This window comes from Orbicella franksi, chromosome 4 (assembly GCF_964199315.1).
Source record: "Orbicella franksi chromosome 4, jaOrbFran1.1, whole genome shotgun sequence".
NCBI lineage: Eukaryota > Metazoa > Cnidaria > Anthozoa > Scleractinia > Merulinidae > Orbicella > Orbicella franksi.
In genome coordinates this window covers 11,824,368-11,839,624 of record NC_138148.1, presented here as the reverse complement: position 1 = coordinate 11,839,624, position 15,257 = coordinate 11,824,368, and the positions used below count along the sequence as shown (strand labels likewise).

Here is a 15,257-nt window from a genome sequence, read left to right as displayed (position 1 = left end):
CCGGGCAACAACAAGTTGCCTAGGGAAGCCAAGAAACACCCCTTGTTTGCTTTTTCTCTTCTTTCTACATCTCCAGCACCTTTCTAAGAATTCTTGCCGACCCCAACAATGCACATCTCTGGATCAGTCCAACAGGAATGCCCACCTCAATGGCTCTCAGATTGTCCTTCAATCTCAGTGGTATTGATCCCAATGCTCCCACTACCACTGGAATAACCTTTGTCCTCACACCCCACATTTTTCGAACTTCTCTTGCTAGATCTTGATACTTTTCAACTTTTTCATCTTCCTTCTCTCTCACCCCATTATCCTCTGGAATTGCCACATCTATGATCTGACAGCTCTTGTCTCTCTTGTCAATGATCACCAAATCCGGTCTCCTAGCCCCTATTTCATGGTCTGTTCGCACACTGAAGTCCCATAGAAGTTTGTAATCCTCATTTTCAAGCACACTGTCTGGAACATGGTCATACCATCTCTCCTTTCGTTCAAACCCACATTTTCCTGACAGGTCCCAGTGGATTGCTCTAACCACGTTATCATGTCTCCTTTTGTATTCTTTTTGTGCCAGTTTCGAGCACGAACTTACAATATGGCTAATGGTCTCGTTACTCTGCTTACAGATTCTACATTTCGGGTCATTCTGTGACTTGTCAACCATCGTTTTAATATAGTTTGTTCGTATTGCTTGATCTTGTACAGCAATGATAAGAGCTTCTGTTTCTCTCTTGAGCTTTCCTTCTTTTAACCAGGTCCATGTTTCCTCGCTTCTTTGTTCTTCACCCTGTCTTGCAAACTGTCCATATAACGGCTTTTCTTTCCAGTCTTGAATATTTTCAGTTCTTCTCCTCGCTTTAAAGTTGGCAGCTGTTTCTCTATTCTCATCCCCATCCCTCCTGACGGCTTTTAACAGTTCTTCCTCGCTTGTTTGGACATAACATTCTAGCGATATCTTTGCTTGATTGACACAATCCTCTACGGATATCAAACCTCTCCCTCCGTCCTTCCTTGGCACATAAAGTCGTGCCACGCAGTCCCGTGGATGGAACCCTCCATTATTATTATTATTATTATTATTATTATTATTATTATTATTATTATTATTATTATTATTATTAACTTATGGTGCCGAGGTCAATCCGTGAGCCTAGGGCAGTTGTAAGTCTGCCGGATTACTTGATGGATAGAGTCCTCCTAAGTATGTGAGCAGTTCCAAGGAGGACGGTCTTCTGTAGCTCTGTTATTCTAATAGTGCCTAGGATCTTGCCGATGTAGTTTTCTGTTCTCTTCTTGACAAGCCCGAAAGCTTCAATTATCACTGGGACAGTTGTTGTTTTCATCCCCCACGTTTTCTCGATTTCAATCTCAAGATCTTTGTACTTTGTGAGTTTTATTATTATTATTATTATTATTATTATTACTATTATTATTATTATATCATCGATTAACAGGATGTATTGAACCACCAGTTGAACGTGCTGGAATTTAGAAATCATCTACGTTTTGTTTAAAACGAACTACTAAGGATGTACACACAGAATGAAACAGTGTTGTAACTGCCAGGAAAAAAAAAAAGGATTTTAAAACCAACTACGTCACAGTGAAAGAATGTACACTTCCTGGCTACGAGTCACGTCCAATTGTGGTTTTACAATTCTCCAAAAACTGTGATAAACGCTAAAACGCTTAAATATATTAACATTTTCTATGCCTGGCTATATTACAAAGGTCGTACAACTCAAACGGACAGTCTGAAAGAAACTTCACAAACTCTAACTCTCAATAACTTACTACAATTTCCGGTTCTTGAACGGAAGTACTTTCACCATGCGTGAACTGAAACAACTTTACATGAATATGGCAATGTATCTATGTACGTTCTGATTACTTAATAGTTTCGGCTACATTTTATGTGTGTGCGTGTGTGTAAAAAATAACATCACGCCGATCTCAGTTCAGTTTGTATAAATTGGGAGCTGTTTTTATAATCTTTGAATATTGAATCAACTGACCCTTTTCGGACCCTCTACTGATAAGACTCGAGATTATATTAGAATACCGTTGCCAAAAAACAAAAACTTTGATCTTTCACGTGTGCACTCGCGGAAATTAAACTCTCCGATTCCACTCCCAGTTCACTGTCGCTGATAAATTTAATTATAAATATATTTCTACTGACCTTTCCCCAGTGTAACGATGCAGACACTTTGGTTGTTTTTGAAAGGGTACCGGGAGTTGAATGGTGGACAATAGGGACATTTTTCAATCGCTAAGTTTATACATATCGAAGCGATTTTAAGCGTATCTGTAAACTGCATTTTTCTTGGTTACATCAACGATCTTATGAAATTAATTATTGGTGACATCGTTGGCCAATTTCAGGTATTTACTAGAAAAATGCAGAATGAGAAGAAGGTTGTATCAAGGTGGTATACATTGAGTAACCTCCCTGTTTTCTTAGCACTTACGGAAAAGGGACGCACATACCGAGCGAAATTGTTTTGTTTTGAAACAAACTACTTGACAGGGAATAAGCAAAAGCACAAAACGTAACCAAGAAAAGGCGAAAGCAGCGACATTACACTGAAAGGCGGAATCAAGCCGACAAATCTCCATTTTGTGAAGCTTAGGCAAATATTTCAGTAATATTGTCTACGTCGGCTATATTTTAGCCCTCAGAAACGCCGTGTATTCCTGCTCGCCCGCAAACTGTCTGAAGATAACTTTGACAAGCTTTACCTAAGAAAAAATATCCAAAGATCCGATTTTCGGAAGTTTCGCTAGGTTCAATGAGAACTGTATGCTTATGGATGAGGACATATTTTCGAGGAAAAACATAGAAAATATGCTGGTCTTATTAAAACTGGATCGAAGACAAAGGAAATAGTTTTCTTTATATTCTCATGTGAATATTGGCAGCTAACCAGGAAGGAAGTGAGTTATAGCAGAACAATTAGATCATTTTGTCAGAAAAGTATCCATAATGTCTCATACATTTGATACACGGAAGCTGGCCAGGGCCTTCTTTTCGGACAGGTTTGAACTGAAAGTAGATGGAATTCGCTATGGAAAAGCAGTTCAGTGCATTACAACTGACCTTAACGATTCGAACCTTAAAGACTACCTCTAAATGCCTCTTTCTCGGCTTCGTTCTCGAATGGTACTACAGTTTTTTTCTATCATTATTGGAGTTTCAAGAGGCAGGAAGTAGACCCCTTTATTCTGTTCTCGGTTGAATATTGGCTAGTGAGAATTAACATTTTAAAATCATTAAATTTATTAAATAGCTTGTTTAGATATAATTAACTCTCTTTAAATTCAAATCTAGCACTTTTAAATTTTCCACCTCCTCTCACATTCAAAGTACCATCGCAATGAATATTATTTTTGGCTTTAATTATCAGAAGACGCGCAGCTCTTCAGAATCTGTAATACCAGTCGTACCCTGTTTCACGCCCCTCTTATTGTTTTAAGAGATAGTTCTATTGTTTTCTCAGACAATCCTGATAAACCTTCTGAAATATCCGTGCGCCTATTTTAAAATTATTATCTCATCGATCAATATATTAGTTGGAATTCCTTTTTCTCGTTTATGCGTCATCTTGCCAGGAATTACTCGGATTATGGCAGCCATTCAGTCTTGATGAATGGCGTTTCCTGGTAACAAATAATTATTACTGAGGATGTGCTTACTAAATGCAACAGTGTTGTAACTGCAGAAAAAAAAAAAAGAATTTTAAAACCAACTACGTCACAGTGAAAGAATGTCATCTTCCTGGCTACGAGTCACGTCCAATTGTGGTTTTAAAATTTTCCAAATACTAAGACAAAACAATTTTTAAAATCACTGAATTTCTTTTTTATTATCATCCACGCTGTAACGCTCAAAACATTAACATTTTCTATGTCTGGCTATATTACAAAAGTCGTACAACTCAAACGGACAGTCTGAAAGAAACTTCCACAAACTTTAACTATCAATAACTTACTACAATTTCCGGTGCTTGAACGGACGTACTTTCACCATGCGTGATATGGCAATGTATCTATGTACACTCTGATTAGTTAATGGTTTCTACATTTCTCCTGTTTTACAAGCCAACAAAGCTCAGTCCTGCAAGGTTCTCTTCAGTGAAATTACCAAATAAATACTTGTATATTTTTAATATACCTTATTACCAGAAAATGTGGTCGTGTCAAATACACCGAAAGGCTTACACTCGCGGAGAATGTCTTCTCTTCTTTGACTGACTTCATCTTCCTCTAGACATGTTTAACCAAACGAACAATATTTTCCTCTAATTGGAAACTCTCTAACTAGTTTCAATCGCCTTGTTTTTCGATCTTTCTGTTTTTCACCGGTTAGTAGCCAACGAACAACAGCGAAACGAAAAAACTGCTAAATGTATATCACAGCCCGAAAGAACTTTTTCTCCGTCATAAAGAGCAAAAAAAAAACTTTCCGGAATAACTTAGCTAAAAAGTGTCGCCACAAACTAAACTAGAATTTTCAAAAATGTCCCAAAAACTACCATATATTAACTGTTCTCCTCTTATGTATAAATAGGTTAATAAATTTAATCCGAAACTTCTAATCTAGTTGAGAAAAAAAGAATTACGTTAAAATAACCACAACACTCGTTTCCTGCTCAAATCTTTTATCGCTCGACTATCAATCTGCCTGAATGTAAATTTACGAGGAACGTTTGACAGTTCTGTAGCGATTTACTGCAAGTGAAAATTGAAACTTAGCTATGCAGTACTTTAAACCGTTTAAACAAACTCGTCTAAATACCAAATAATTATTCATTATATCTATCCCTTTCTGTGCTCGATAAGCAGTTATAGGAGTGGGAATAGATTTATATTCTTGGCTCAGTGCTTGGGTGAACCAACGAAACTTTGGCGAGTGTCTCCGTCCTAGTGTGTCAACCACATGGTTGGAACATCTCTCGGAAATGGAGCTTGAACGAAGGTCGCACGGGGCTATGATTCCACACCGAGTCAGCTATACGCTAATAAGTAACTTAACAAATCAAGCTTTCACAGAATCTCCAACAGGGCTTGTTGGACTCGAGGGCTCGTTGGACTTTACTACCTCCGATGAACACGGCTGTGGTGATTTGGCTTCGCACGAGTGTTCCGCCGCTGTTGTTTTGTTTTCGTTTGATTTCGTGTCCTTTAAGACACACACATGGCTTCGGAACATTCTTTCCAACTGTTCTTTTTGTGCTTTGAGGGCCTCTAATTCTCTTTCTAGAGAACTGTTTTCAGAGTTCAAGTCATCACTTTCCTACAAAAACGAAACAGATAACACTTCGTCAGCCATATTGGTTCGTTAAGTGTCATCACGTTATAAAGACTAATCTGATGAATGTCAATACTGATAAATCTTCAAAATATATGTACCTTGAAATGTTGGTAAAACGTAAACGACATTCTTGAAAACAAACACAACTCACTGAGAGTCGCAATTTTTAACTAAAACATTTAAAAACATGACTCCGTCGTAACCATAGAGAGAGCCCTATTTATTTCACTTATCGCCAAAAGAAACCCGTTATTTCAGAAGGGAAAAAATTTTCTCAAAAATAGTATAAAGTGTCAGCACTCCCTTTAATTTTAACAGTATTGTCATTGTTTTAACCTAAAATGTTTACCGCTAGTCGTGTCTCTATTTTCTCGAGATAGTTCGGAACCAAATAACTGAATTTCCTCTCTAAATTATTTTCTAAAGAATTTTTATGTGTAGAGGGGCAACGCCTTTCCTCGCGTTCACAGCAGTCACGCCCACACGACAACAGTCTGACCAAATTTGGTCTCCGAGCGGAATGCAGGCTCTAAATAATCGGAAATTTATACGTGGGTGTAATGCCAGTCAAAGAAATCCGTTCTCTTCTTTTTTTGTAAAAACAATTTATGATCTCTGTTCAAACGGAACCAAAACAGAAACGACAAAGAACGATGTGTACTAATCATGTGACGCGCGTGACTTTTCGCCTGGTCAGATTACTTCCGGTCTCATGCGTGACAAGAGTCACAAGACGAGTATTGTCGAAAAACAATATTTGACGGCTTGACCACTCACGTCTTGAAGTTTCTGCATGTGTTCTTTCCTCCGCTGTCTACATTTGAAAGCTGCGATCTTGTTTCGCTCTCTTCGTATCCTTCTTTTCTCTTCTTCCTCGAAGGAGAGCTGAGAGAAATACAAATAGGGGAAAATGTCATTTCTGACGGTGACCTTCGATGACACTCTCAACATATTAGCATACACTTATTGTTTTACAAAACCGCAAAATAACAGCGTTCTATTCAAAACGCGCGCGCTGGATAATGCAATAAAATTGGAAATAAATTTTCTAGGGATAAGGCGGTTCGATCGATCGACTTACCACTTCAACCTTGGGTCTTTTTGGTTCGAGATGAGGCATTCCATCTAATCCCTGTGCGACTCTTCTTGTTTGTATCGCGTTTCGAAGACCCATTTTGACTTCTTCTTTAGCGCCACTTGTCAAAGGAACAAGTTCGGTGTAGCTTGCAGCATCTTCGCTCGAAACCTGTTTTAATCAAGATCGAAAGAAAAACATTTGATTAATGCTGATAACGTCAACCAGAGCAAGCTTGTTTATTATATTACAACTAGCGTCATTAACATATCTTGCCCAACGTTGCGAAATTCACCGTCGTATAAAGTAAGTAATATAAAATCATTACCATTCGCTTTTTTATGTTCTAGTCTCGTTCTGCAACCGCAATGCGAAAATCTCAACTTAAAACCAGTCCAAGTAATAATTTCATAGTGGAACTTAAATTTGCCGAGTCAGATATTCGTTACACACTAATTATAGAATCGTGACATTATTTACATCGATTGGTTCAGTGCGTCTTTCATAAATCATGATTTTACATATAAGAAGGGCTGAAATTAAAGGAACTGTTTCAATAATCTGATTTTTCCCCTAGTGAAATCTATAGCATTATTTAAACTAAACCCAAGTCGCGAATAAAACGAACGTGACTACTTCTAAGTGATCCTGAGACAAATTTAAGTTTAAAGCGCCGTTCGAGTTTCAATGCGAACACTCGATCGAAGCGAGCACTCGCTTTGGTAAACCCGCAAACAGAGAAAATAAAAATCAGATGAAAATTTTCAGCTTACGATGGAATCGCTGTCGGATTCATCTAGATGATAAGGGACTGGCATTTTCGCGGCTCCAGAGAGAAAATTTCGCTCGTCGCTGGAGTTTGTGTCCATAGGCAGTGGCAAATTCAAATGTCGCATCAACATGTTCGAAGCTGAGGTTTTATCCAAATCCAGCACGTGGGTGTAATCGAGCATCAAACAATGGTTCACTTTTCGCGCGTGTCCACTGGTTCTTTCCCAGATATGACTTGTTGAGATCACCTTTATTCTGGGAAAGCCCCAGCAAACGCAGATATATATTATTCGATGGAATACATTAGCATCACAACCATTACGTTTCTTCTAAAATTAGCAAAACATCACCGCGCGTCAGCAAGCTTCACGGGCCAATCACAAGATTGGTTGATTTTCTGTTGCTAGGTAACAACAGCAAAAGAAACCAAGATAAAGAGCTCGAATCGACTAGTAACACGATCTATTTGTACACGACGATGCGATCGAGTGTTAAGTCTTTCATCTTTGGAGGTCCATGGCTCAGTTTTCTGTCTAACATGGTAGATAAATTCTTCTTAGTTGCGAATAAAAACGTTTAGAAAAGTTTTCTTTCGGTTTTATTCAAGTTTCAGCGATTTGCACGAGACAGACTGAATATTCTAGAACGCGCGTGACGTAGTTAATTATGCATATTATTGGGTTTGCCGTGATAGAGTGAATTGCGAAATAACGTAAGAAGAATTCAATTCTAGACACGATCTACCTTCGACTTATCGATTCTTTCTGCTTTTTTTGTTTTGGTTTTTTTTTAATCTTTCCAGAGAACGCTTTTCCGGTACTCCCTTGCTAGAAATTTTAAAAAGTAGAGTTTTATAATCGAGACAAAAATGTAAACACAAAACTGAAGTCTGCCGAGCTGAAACGAAAACACCGGCCATCGGAAAAGCTGTTAAATAATATTGGCGAGAGAATATTAAATTGTGGTAGCAAAAAAGGCTGTTACACAGCTAAGCTGTCTGGAAATGTTTCTTAAATGCGATTTGTGAAGACAGACAGATGCCGATTTTGTATTCAAAAAATGCACCGACGCCAGACAACATTCGGTCTGAATAAATTGTACGTTTAATCGTGTTTTAGGAAACTAGAAGTCCCTCCTGCAAATATCGCCGATGAACTTTTACACAAATAATCAGCTATTTTCTCTTAATAAGGAGGGGAATGAAAACACGGACAATAAAGGTCTTCTGTTTGATATCATCCAGGTCACGGGGATGCCTTGAGATTAGGGACAAACCCGAACCGGCCTACGAAAATAGCGAGACTTGCAGACAAGCAAAACCCCGCACATTAGCCTTGACATTTCAACATGCTCCAACGATTCAGCCCGGGCATTCAGCTACTTGTCAGCATCGATCGGTTTGCAAAGACCAGAGGCCGTAACGTAAGCACGCTGTAATACGTTATATTAGTCTACTTTTGGAATTTTCCATTTCATGTGCATATACGTCAAGAGAAAAGTACATCCAAAATGTCACTGAAGGTGACGATCAGCCTTCACTACGTGTCATGTATGGCTATCGAACGATTGAATTGATTGCACAGTTTTTTGTTTACTAGGCACCGGTTTGATGTCATTTAACCAGTTCAAGACTGGATTGAAGTTTCGTCATTGCGAAATCTTGTTTGCAGAGCCGGCACTGTGATGCGTCAGACGTGACTACTCTGTAAACAGTATGCGAAGAGATCCGATTTTAATTTTGCGTGAAATAAACGGCGGAAAACCCATCATAGCTTATAATGAAACATAAGACAAGTTCAAATGCAGAAACAGGCTAAAATGATGTGTCTCCTAATTCAGACAGTCGGCGGCTACAAATCTGCCGCTCGGCAGCCACCTGCACTAGCAGTTTTCAGATTTTGCAATGATTTAAATATGTTACATCAGTGTAAAGAGGCTAAACCTTTCTAGCTTCGCCAAGCGTACAACTAGCTGAGTTTGCATACAGGCAATAAATAGATAATATAAAGAATAAGCGCTATCACAAGCACCAACTGCAGGCCACACAACGACAGTTCGGTCACGCCATCAGTTGACGCTATTATTAGCAAATCTGGTGATGTTTGCATGATGTGACACCTGATTGCCATCAAGACGCACCGGCTTTTTACCTCACCATGTAAGCTCCTAGTAAACTTGCTAAAATTTAATATCCTTCATGTTCTTAGCAACATTTTCAACTCTTATTCTAACAGCCGTTCTTCAAAGCTTTTTTGTTTGTGAAATGGTAAGAACCGCGCGCCGATTGCGTGACTTAGAATCATGTAAAACTCCCCGGCTATGTTACAGGTTTACAATAAACAAACGTCAAACTAAGAATCTGACGAATCTAAGCGAAGAAAATTGCGTAAGTTCCAGCTTCTGTAACCCATCGTATCAGCAACATACGTTAAATCCGAGCGCTGAATACGTCAATGCCGTGGGTCATTCAAGGTTTCATAATGTCTGAGAAATGAGAACTCATCGACTGGATTTGCACATGACAAGAGTCCGGCTCAGTTCGTAATTTCTGTACTGCTGCAAGCTACATAACTAAACCCTTCCCCCTCTTCTAACTATCGCGAAAAAGCACTGAATCACCTAAGATTAATAAGAGTTCAGGGGTAAATGAGAGGATGTTGACTGGTTATACCATATGCGGACCCGACTGAAGGAACAGTACAGTGTGAGTCAGAGCTTAAACCCAACCCTGTAAATTTTCCTTCCATTAGTCGCATGATCATCATCGTTAACACATATTTTCGTTATCTGAGCTCCACGCACGTCAGAACAACGCAAAACTTCACTTCCGAAAGCCGTTAACAATGTGAAAGATTGTGCACATTACGAATGGACTATTGCTTTGATTTCCTAGATTTCCCAACTCTTTCACTTTTGTGACGTCATCAGATAATTTTGATTGACGTGTCACCTCGTGCAGGGACTCACAAGATGTTGGGGGACATAAACTGGAACTAACCCCTGACGTCACATGATTAACGATTTCAAATCTATTAATAGCCATATTGCTTATTGCTTTTATTGTTTTGTCTTGTGACAGCGTCGTCAGCATTTTGGAACAAAATCTTTGCACTGTCATGCCGATTCGTCAGCTTTAATCCCACCAATCACCAAACGTTACGTACATCACAATTTCTAGCACTGAAATCACGAAAACAACAAGATACTAAGGCTAATTTATATCCCGATTCCAAGTTGCTAGCAAAACTGTATTTCTAGTTTAGAAAGTTGTACAAAGATTGGTAGGGACTCGATGTTTTGCGAGACGAAAGCTAAAGAAGTGTGCACTAGTTGCAAGTCAGTCATTTCTTAGCAACGAACTTTGCAGAATTCGTAGCATAAGGGAATACCTTGGTTTTATTGCAGTTGACAGTGGCACGATGTTAAACACGATTTGACGTTAGCTTTTTTTTAACGATGATAAACTTAGAAACGGCGTAGTAGAGGAAGGCAAATGAACTGTTGTTGTTATGCATGGATAACGTGAATAACTGAAATGATAAGTTAGCCTGAAAGTGCATGCGTACCTCTGAGTATTTCGTACGCGCCACTCATTAATAAGAGCTTTGTCTTAACGAAATTAAGTTATTTCATCAAGGACACACGTACTGCTCAGTGAAATCCCACCCAACGAAGCAAAAGCTTATCTCAGTACCTCTTTACAAGGAAGTAATTAAAACGCCGTAATAAAAATTAATGACACTCTTTAGTCACGCTATGATGGATAAGCGTGGCCACATGCATGCAACGGCTTGTGTCCATGAATGGCGACGGAATCAATATATAATCGATACTATTAATAGGTTGGACCCACGTCGACCTGATATTCCCTTTTCTCTGATTTCTTTTCAGTCTAACAGCTCTGCACCGTCCGTGCACAGCTTTCTTGCAAAAACTGGTTTTAATTTGCTAAGATTTCATCCGGAAATGAATAGCGCCGGTCTAGAGAGCTCGGAAACGAAATTGTAAGCAAGGGCGATATTATTATGAGTAGCTTTGTAGAGATAACAGGTGATCTGTATGTCTATACTAGCGAAAAATTAGGCATAATGAAGAGAGGAAGAAGGGACAATTTAACTTGAACATTTAAACAAACTGGTCTGTTGTAGTATGCCTTTTCTAATTTCAAACCCGCAATTTTTGATGAGAATCGTAATCATAGCATCATTATAAAGGCTATCATTTCTGTTTTGAATAATTCGGCTTTTGTATCAGTCGCTGAAACGACGTGAGGTAGTTCCGGTTGACCTCAAAATGTGTCGATAACGTGTGAATTATCACTGAGCGTTTCAGACATGTTCGGTACACTTGTTGTATTTGAGTACTAAAGTGTGAAGTCTCTTATTGTTCAACCTTGATGAGGCTGAGCAAAGAAACCTTTGATTTTCACTCATTGACGTCATTCACAAACCTCGCTGGGTTATTGTAACAATTATTGCAAATCGCGTTGGTGGATTAGTAGGTTGATTTCAAAGCATAATAACCCAAGTTATCAATCTATCGCCCACACAGTGTAAACTGTGCTCACTTGTGACCTCATTTCCTGTTTAATTTGCCTTTTCATCAATGGAGTTTTGATCCTCCAGCTGTTATCTTTCCTCTAATAAACTTAAGACAACTTCAACAGGTTTCGATCAGGCTTTCGAAACTGGCTAATTGTTTGCGGTTTTGGTTCAATGTTTAAACTCAGTCACGCATAAATTTTCAGAAACACGACTCGTTTAGAGACGCTTTTCAAATTGCTAGGCTATGCTACAATAGCTAGATTAGCTAAAAATCTTCCAGGTTACATGTCGACTTACCTTGACTTTCTCAGGAGTTTTTTTAAGCTATAAAAAGGCAGAAAAAAGAAAATAAATAGCACTTATTTTTCCGGTTGTTTTCCGCAATTCGACACGTTTCGAAATAATACACTGTATGTCCTGTCAGTGAGCAGTTCTTTCAATGACGGATGATCATACTAAAGGATAACTACTACAGCCACCCGCTGAGCAGAGCAGGTGGTGCGGGCTCAAGATAAGCTTCCCAGAAATGTAAGAAAGACATTTTAACTAATCATTGACTGACGCAAGTTCCCCAAAGAATAATTTCCGAATGACGATTGAAATCCGCACTATCTACGCCTGAAAGAACGAGTCAGTTTTCAACTGAAAATAACTTTTCTGGCATAATCTGAAATTCATTCCAGAGATTCATTTTAGCGTTGGTGGTAGATTCCGCCGGCCACACCTTTCCGATAACGGTTCTGATCAGGTAGGCACTTGTCTCGGCCAACGCATGCAATTCATTCTAATTTATAAAAACAACAATGCAAAAATAATTGGTAATAATTGCAAGTTATTGCGTGGACTACAACTCCTGCAAGGTGTCGTTTCAGCGATATCCGTTACATGAACGTCAATACTAAGGTCATTTGCACTACCCGCTGAAAGATTTTGTTATTTCCAAAACGTGTTCCGCGTAACTGCTCTGAAATTCTAGAGAAGAGTTGATGCATGATGCTGTGCTGTACTGCTTACGTCATTTTTCTTCAGTGATTTACGGCACACGCTACTGACTGTTAACATTGGCAAATGCTTTCGGTGTGATGATCTTGAAACATAACTTGCAGTGCATCGCAAGCAATTTGTGCCTTTTAATCTCTAGTGGAATATTACTAACTTCAATTATCTTTGTTGAGGTTTGTTCATAGTGAACAACAAGCAAGCAAGGGTTTCTTTTTTTAAGGAATGAGAAAAACTGCTCCCAGAATGCAATAAGTAATAGCTTAATTTCATTTCGATCAAACTTGCTTTAAGGTAGTTGCGTTTATCTTCGACTTTTATCACTCCTGCGTCATAGGTTTTACTTTCTTACGGAAAACTCGGCGTCTGAAGGTTGTTAGTAACGTAAGAAATTTGTGTAAAGATCGTCAATTATTCATGCGGAAAAAATTCCGGCGATTTTTGACATTTTTAAGCCTCCAGGATTAGATAAACAAAGCTGAAGTCTTTCACTTTCGTTACATCACCTCATGACTCGTTCATTAGTTACTTAAGCCTTGAGCACGCGAGAGCATAATTACATGTATCAAAGGATAAGCTATTCTTGGTGACTTCAGCGATTTTCTATTAATAGTTGTACCGTGCAGCTGAATCTGCAAATCTCCAGTGTGCGCATTTTTGACTTGTGACCGTGAAAGTTTTGGTCATAAAACTTTTTCTTAATCATACCTTATTTGGAACGTTTCGACGGCATATCAGGCAGGCAAATTGGACTAGACACACTCCAGCCAAAATACCCATTGCCAGATACAATGCCGCCAGAGCGAGCCAAAAATGGAATAATTAGGTACGTATTCACCGTACCCAAATTCGGCCGAGAGTTCGTAGTCACATCAGGCCAGTTACGTAATATAGCAGGATATCAGGACAGTTCTGACACGGCTTCTGAATGGCTAGTTGCGAATTTAGGTATCGGTAGATACACGTACGGCATACTAGTTTGTTCAAGAAATCAAGACTAGCAGGACGAGGGAGGCTTGTGATCCCGTTTCACTCAAGAGTTTGAGAAAATTTGACAAAATTCACGCGCCACACATACTTTTAGCTTAATAACGGTTTTTACCATAAATTCACGAATCACGTACCGGTATGTCTTTTGGTTGCTTTTAACGCGTTACCGGCTAACTTTGCCCTCATCACGTGTCGCGTATAAACTCGTAATTAAAACGTTGTCTGACTCTTGGCACAGTCTTAGCTACAATAGTCTTCTAAGCCTGGCGCGTATATTAATTTAGCTGCAGGTCAAGCGAAAACTCTCTTATTGCAAAAAAGGCGACTACAATTTTCAATTTCTTCGGCGGCAGGTAAATTAAAAACCTTTCAGAATTGAGTAATTTCTACAGCGCATTAGTTACTAATAAATAACTAAGTACGTTGAAGATTTGCTGTTATCGAGAGAGAATATTGAACTGCTATTAAAATAAGGGGAAAATGGTATTGCCAGTACTGTACTGAAGTTAGTCTTAGGAGCAAATAGATCTGTTAAAGAACATACCTTTAGTTCCTCGTCAGTCAAATCACAGACCAGACGTTCTGTGGCATTAGTGGTGTGCATACGATCTTTTTAGCAGAGAAATCGTGAACTGGTCGCTTCTTCAGATCTTGATTATTTACTTGCAATGTCAACAACACCTTGATTTTATTGGAAAGTGCTATTAATAGATTTGGGTGTATGGAACTTTGCAATCTATGCATTTTTTCTGTTCTAATAGTGTAGCTGACGAAAGCAAACGGCGGAAAATTCATGTATTTCTAAGTCAGCATTTCCGGCAATCAAGGCGAAAAAGCACCACCACTGATCGGTTGTATTGATAACGTATAGATTTGACAGCAATATGAATGAATAAAATGCCCGGGATTCAAATATAACCGAAGTCAACTGTTATAGAACATCTCCTAGCTACTGTATCATTCGCTGATTCTTCGCTGCAACGACCTCTACAAAAGTAGACTCCCGCGCACGCGTCCGAGAATTGTAAGGAACCAGGAAATGTTTAGTTTAACCTTGGATCTTACCCTTCAGTTTTCAAACAAACGTTTCAGACGCAATGCAGGTACAAGTTGTTTATATTTGATTTGGCTACGTGCCTGGTGTATGGACAAACAGACTTCCCTTTGAGTTAGTTGTAGAGTATCGCCGGACCTCTGTCTCAGTGTTAAAATCGCTTCTCCGTTGATTAATTTTAGTCGTTTCTCATCGAAAGCTTTATTACACCAGTTACGTTTTCTTCATCAAGCTTACTTAAGAATGATTTCATCAGCTTACCTATTAATATTAAATGAGCGCTGTCCCAAGATTATCTATGCAATGAGGTTTGAATCAAGGCATATTTTTTGTTTATCACTACCTGTAGTACATAGTAGTATAAACGGTGCTCTTTAGCTTGTGACATCACATCCTGGACTTAAAGTAATCTAAAGTTATCTTAGTGTTTTTCCCGTTGTTCAATGTAGCATTTTCCTTGTTCTGATAATTAATTAAGTTGACAAGCGTAGCTAGAATTTTTTCAGGAAATAC

General features: G+C 38.8%; 1 protein-coding gene across 1 annotated transcript; it reads right to left on the bottom strand.

Annotated features, from left to right (window-relative positions):
* Nucleotides 1–3,835: 3,835 nt before the first annotated feature.
* Nucleotides 3,836–7,445, bottom strand: LOC145483390 (uncharacterized). Its single transcript, XM_081461895.1, has 4 exons — nt 7,160–7,445; nt 6,393–6,557; nt 6,089–6,196; nt 3,836–5,293 (listed from the first exon to the last, which is right to left on the bottom strand). Exons 1-4 carry the CDS (start codon nt 7,337–7,339, stop codon nt 5,036–5,038), a joined length of 711 nt encoding a protein of 236 aa, XP_081318021.1. The 5' UTR covers nt 7,340–7,445; the 3' UTR covers nt 3,836–5,035.
* Between the last annotated feature and the right edge of the window lie 7,812 nt (nt 7,446–15,257).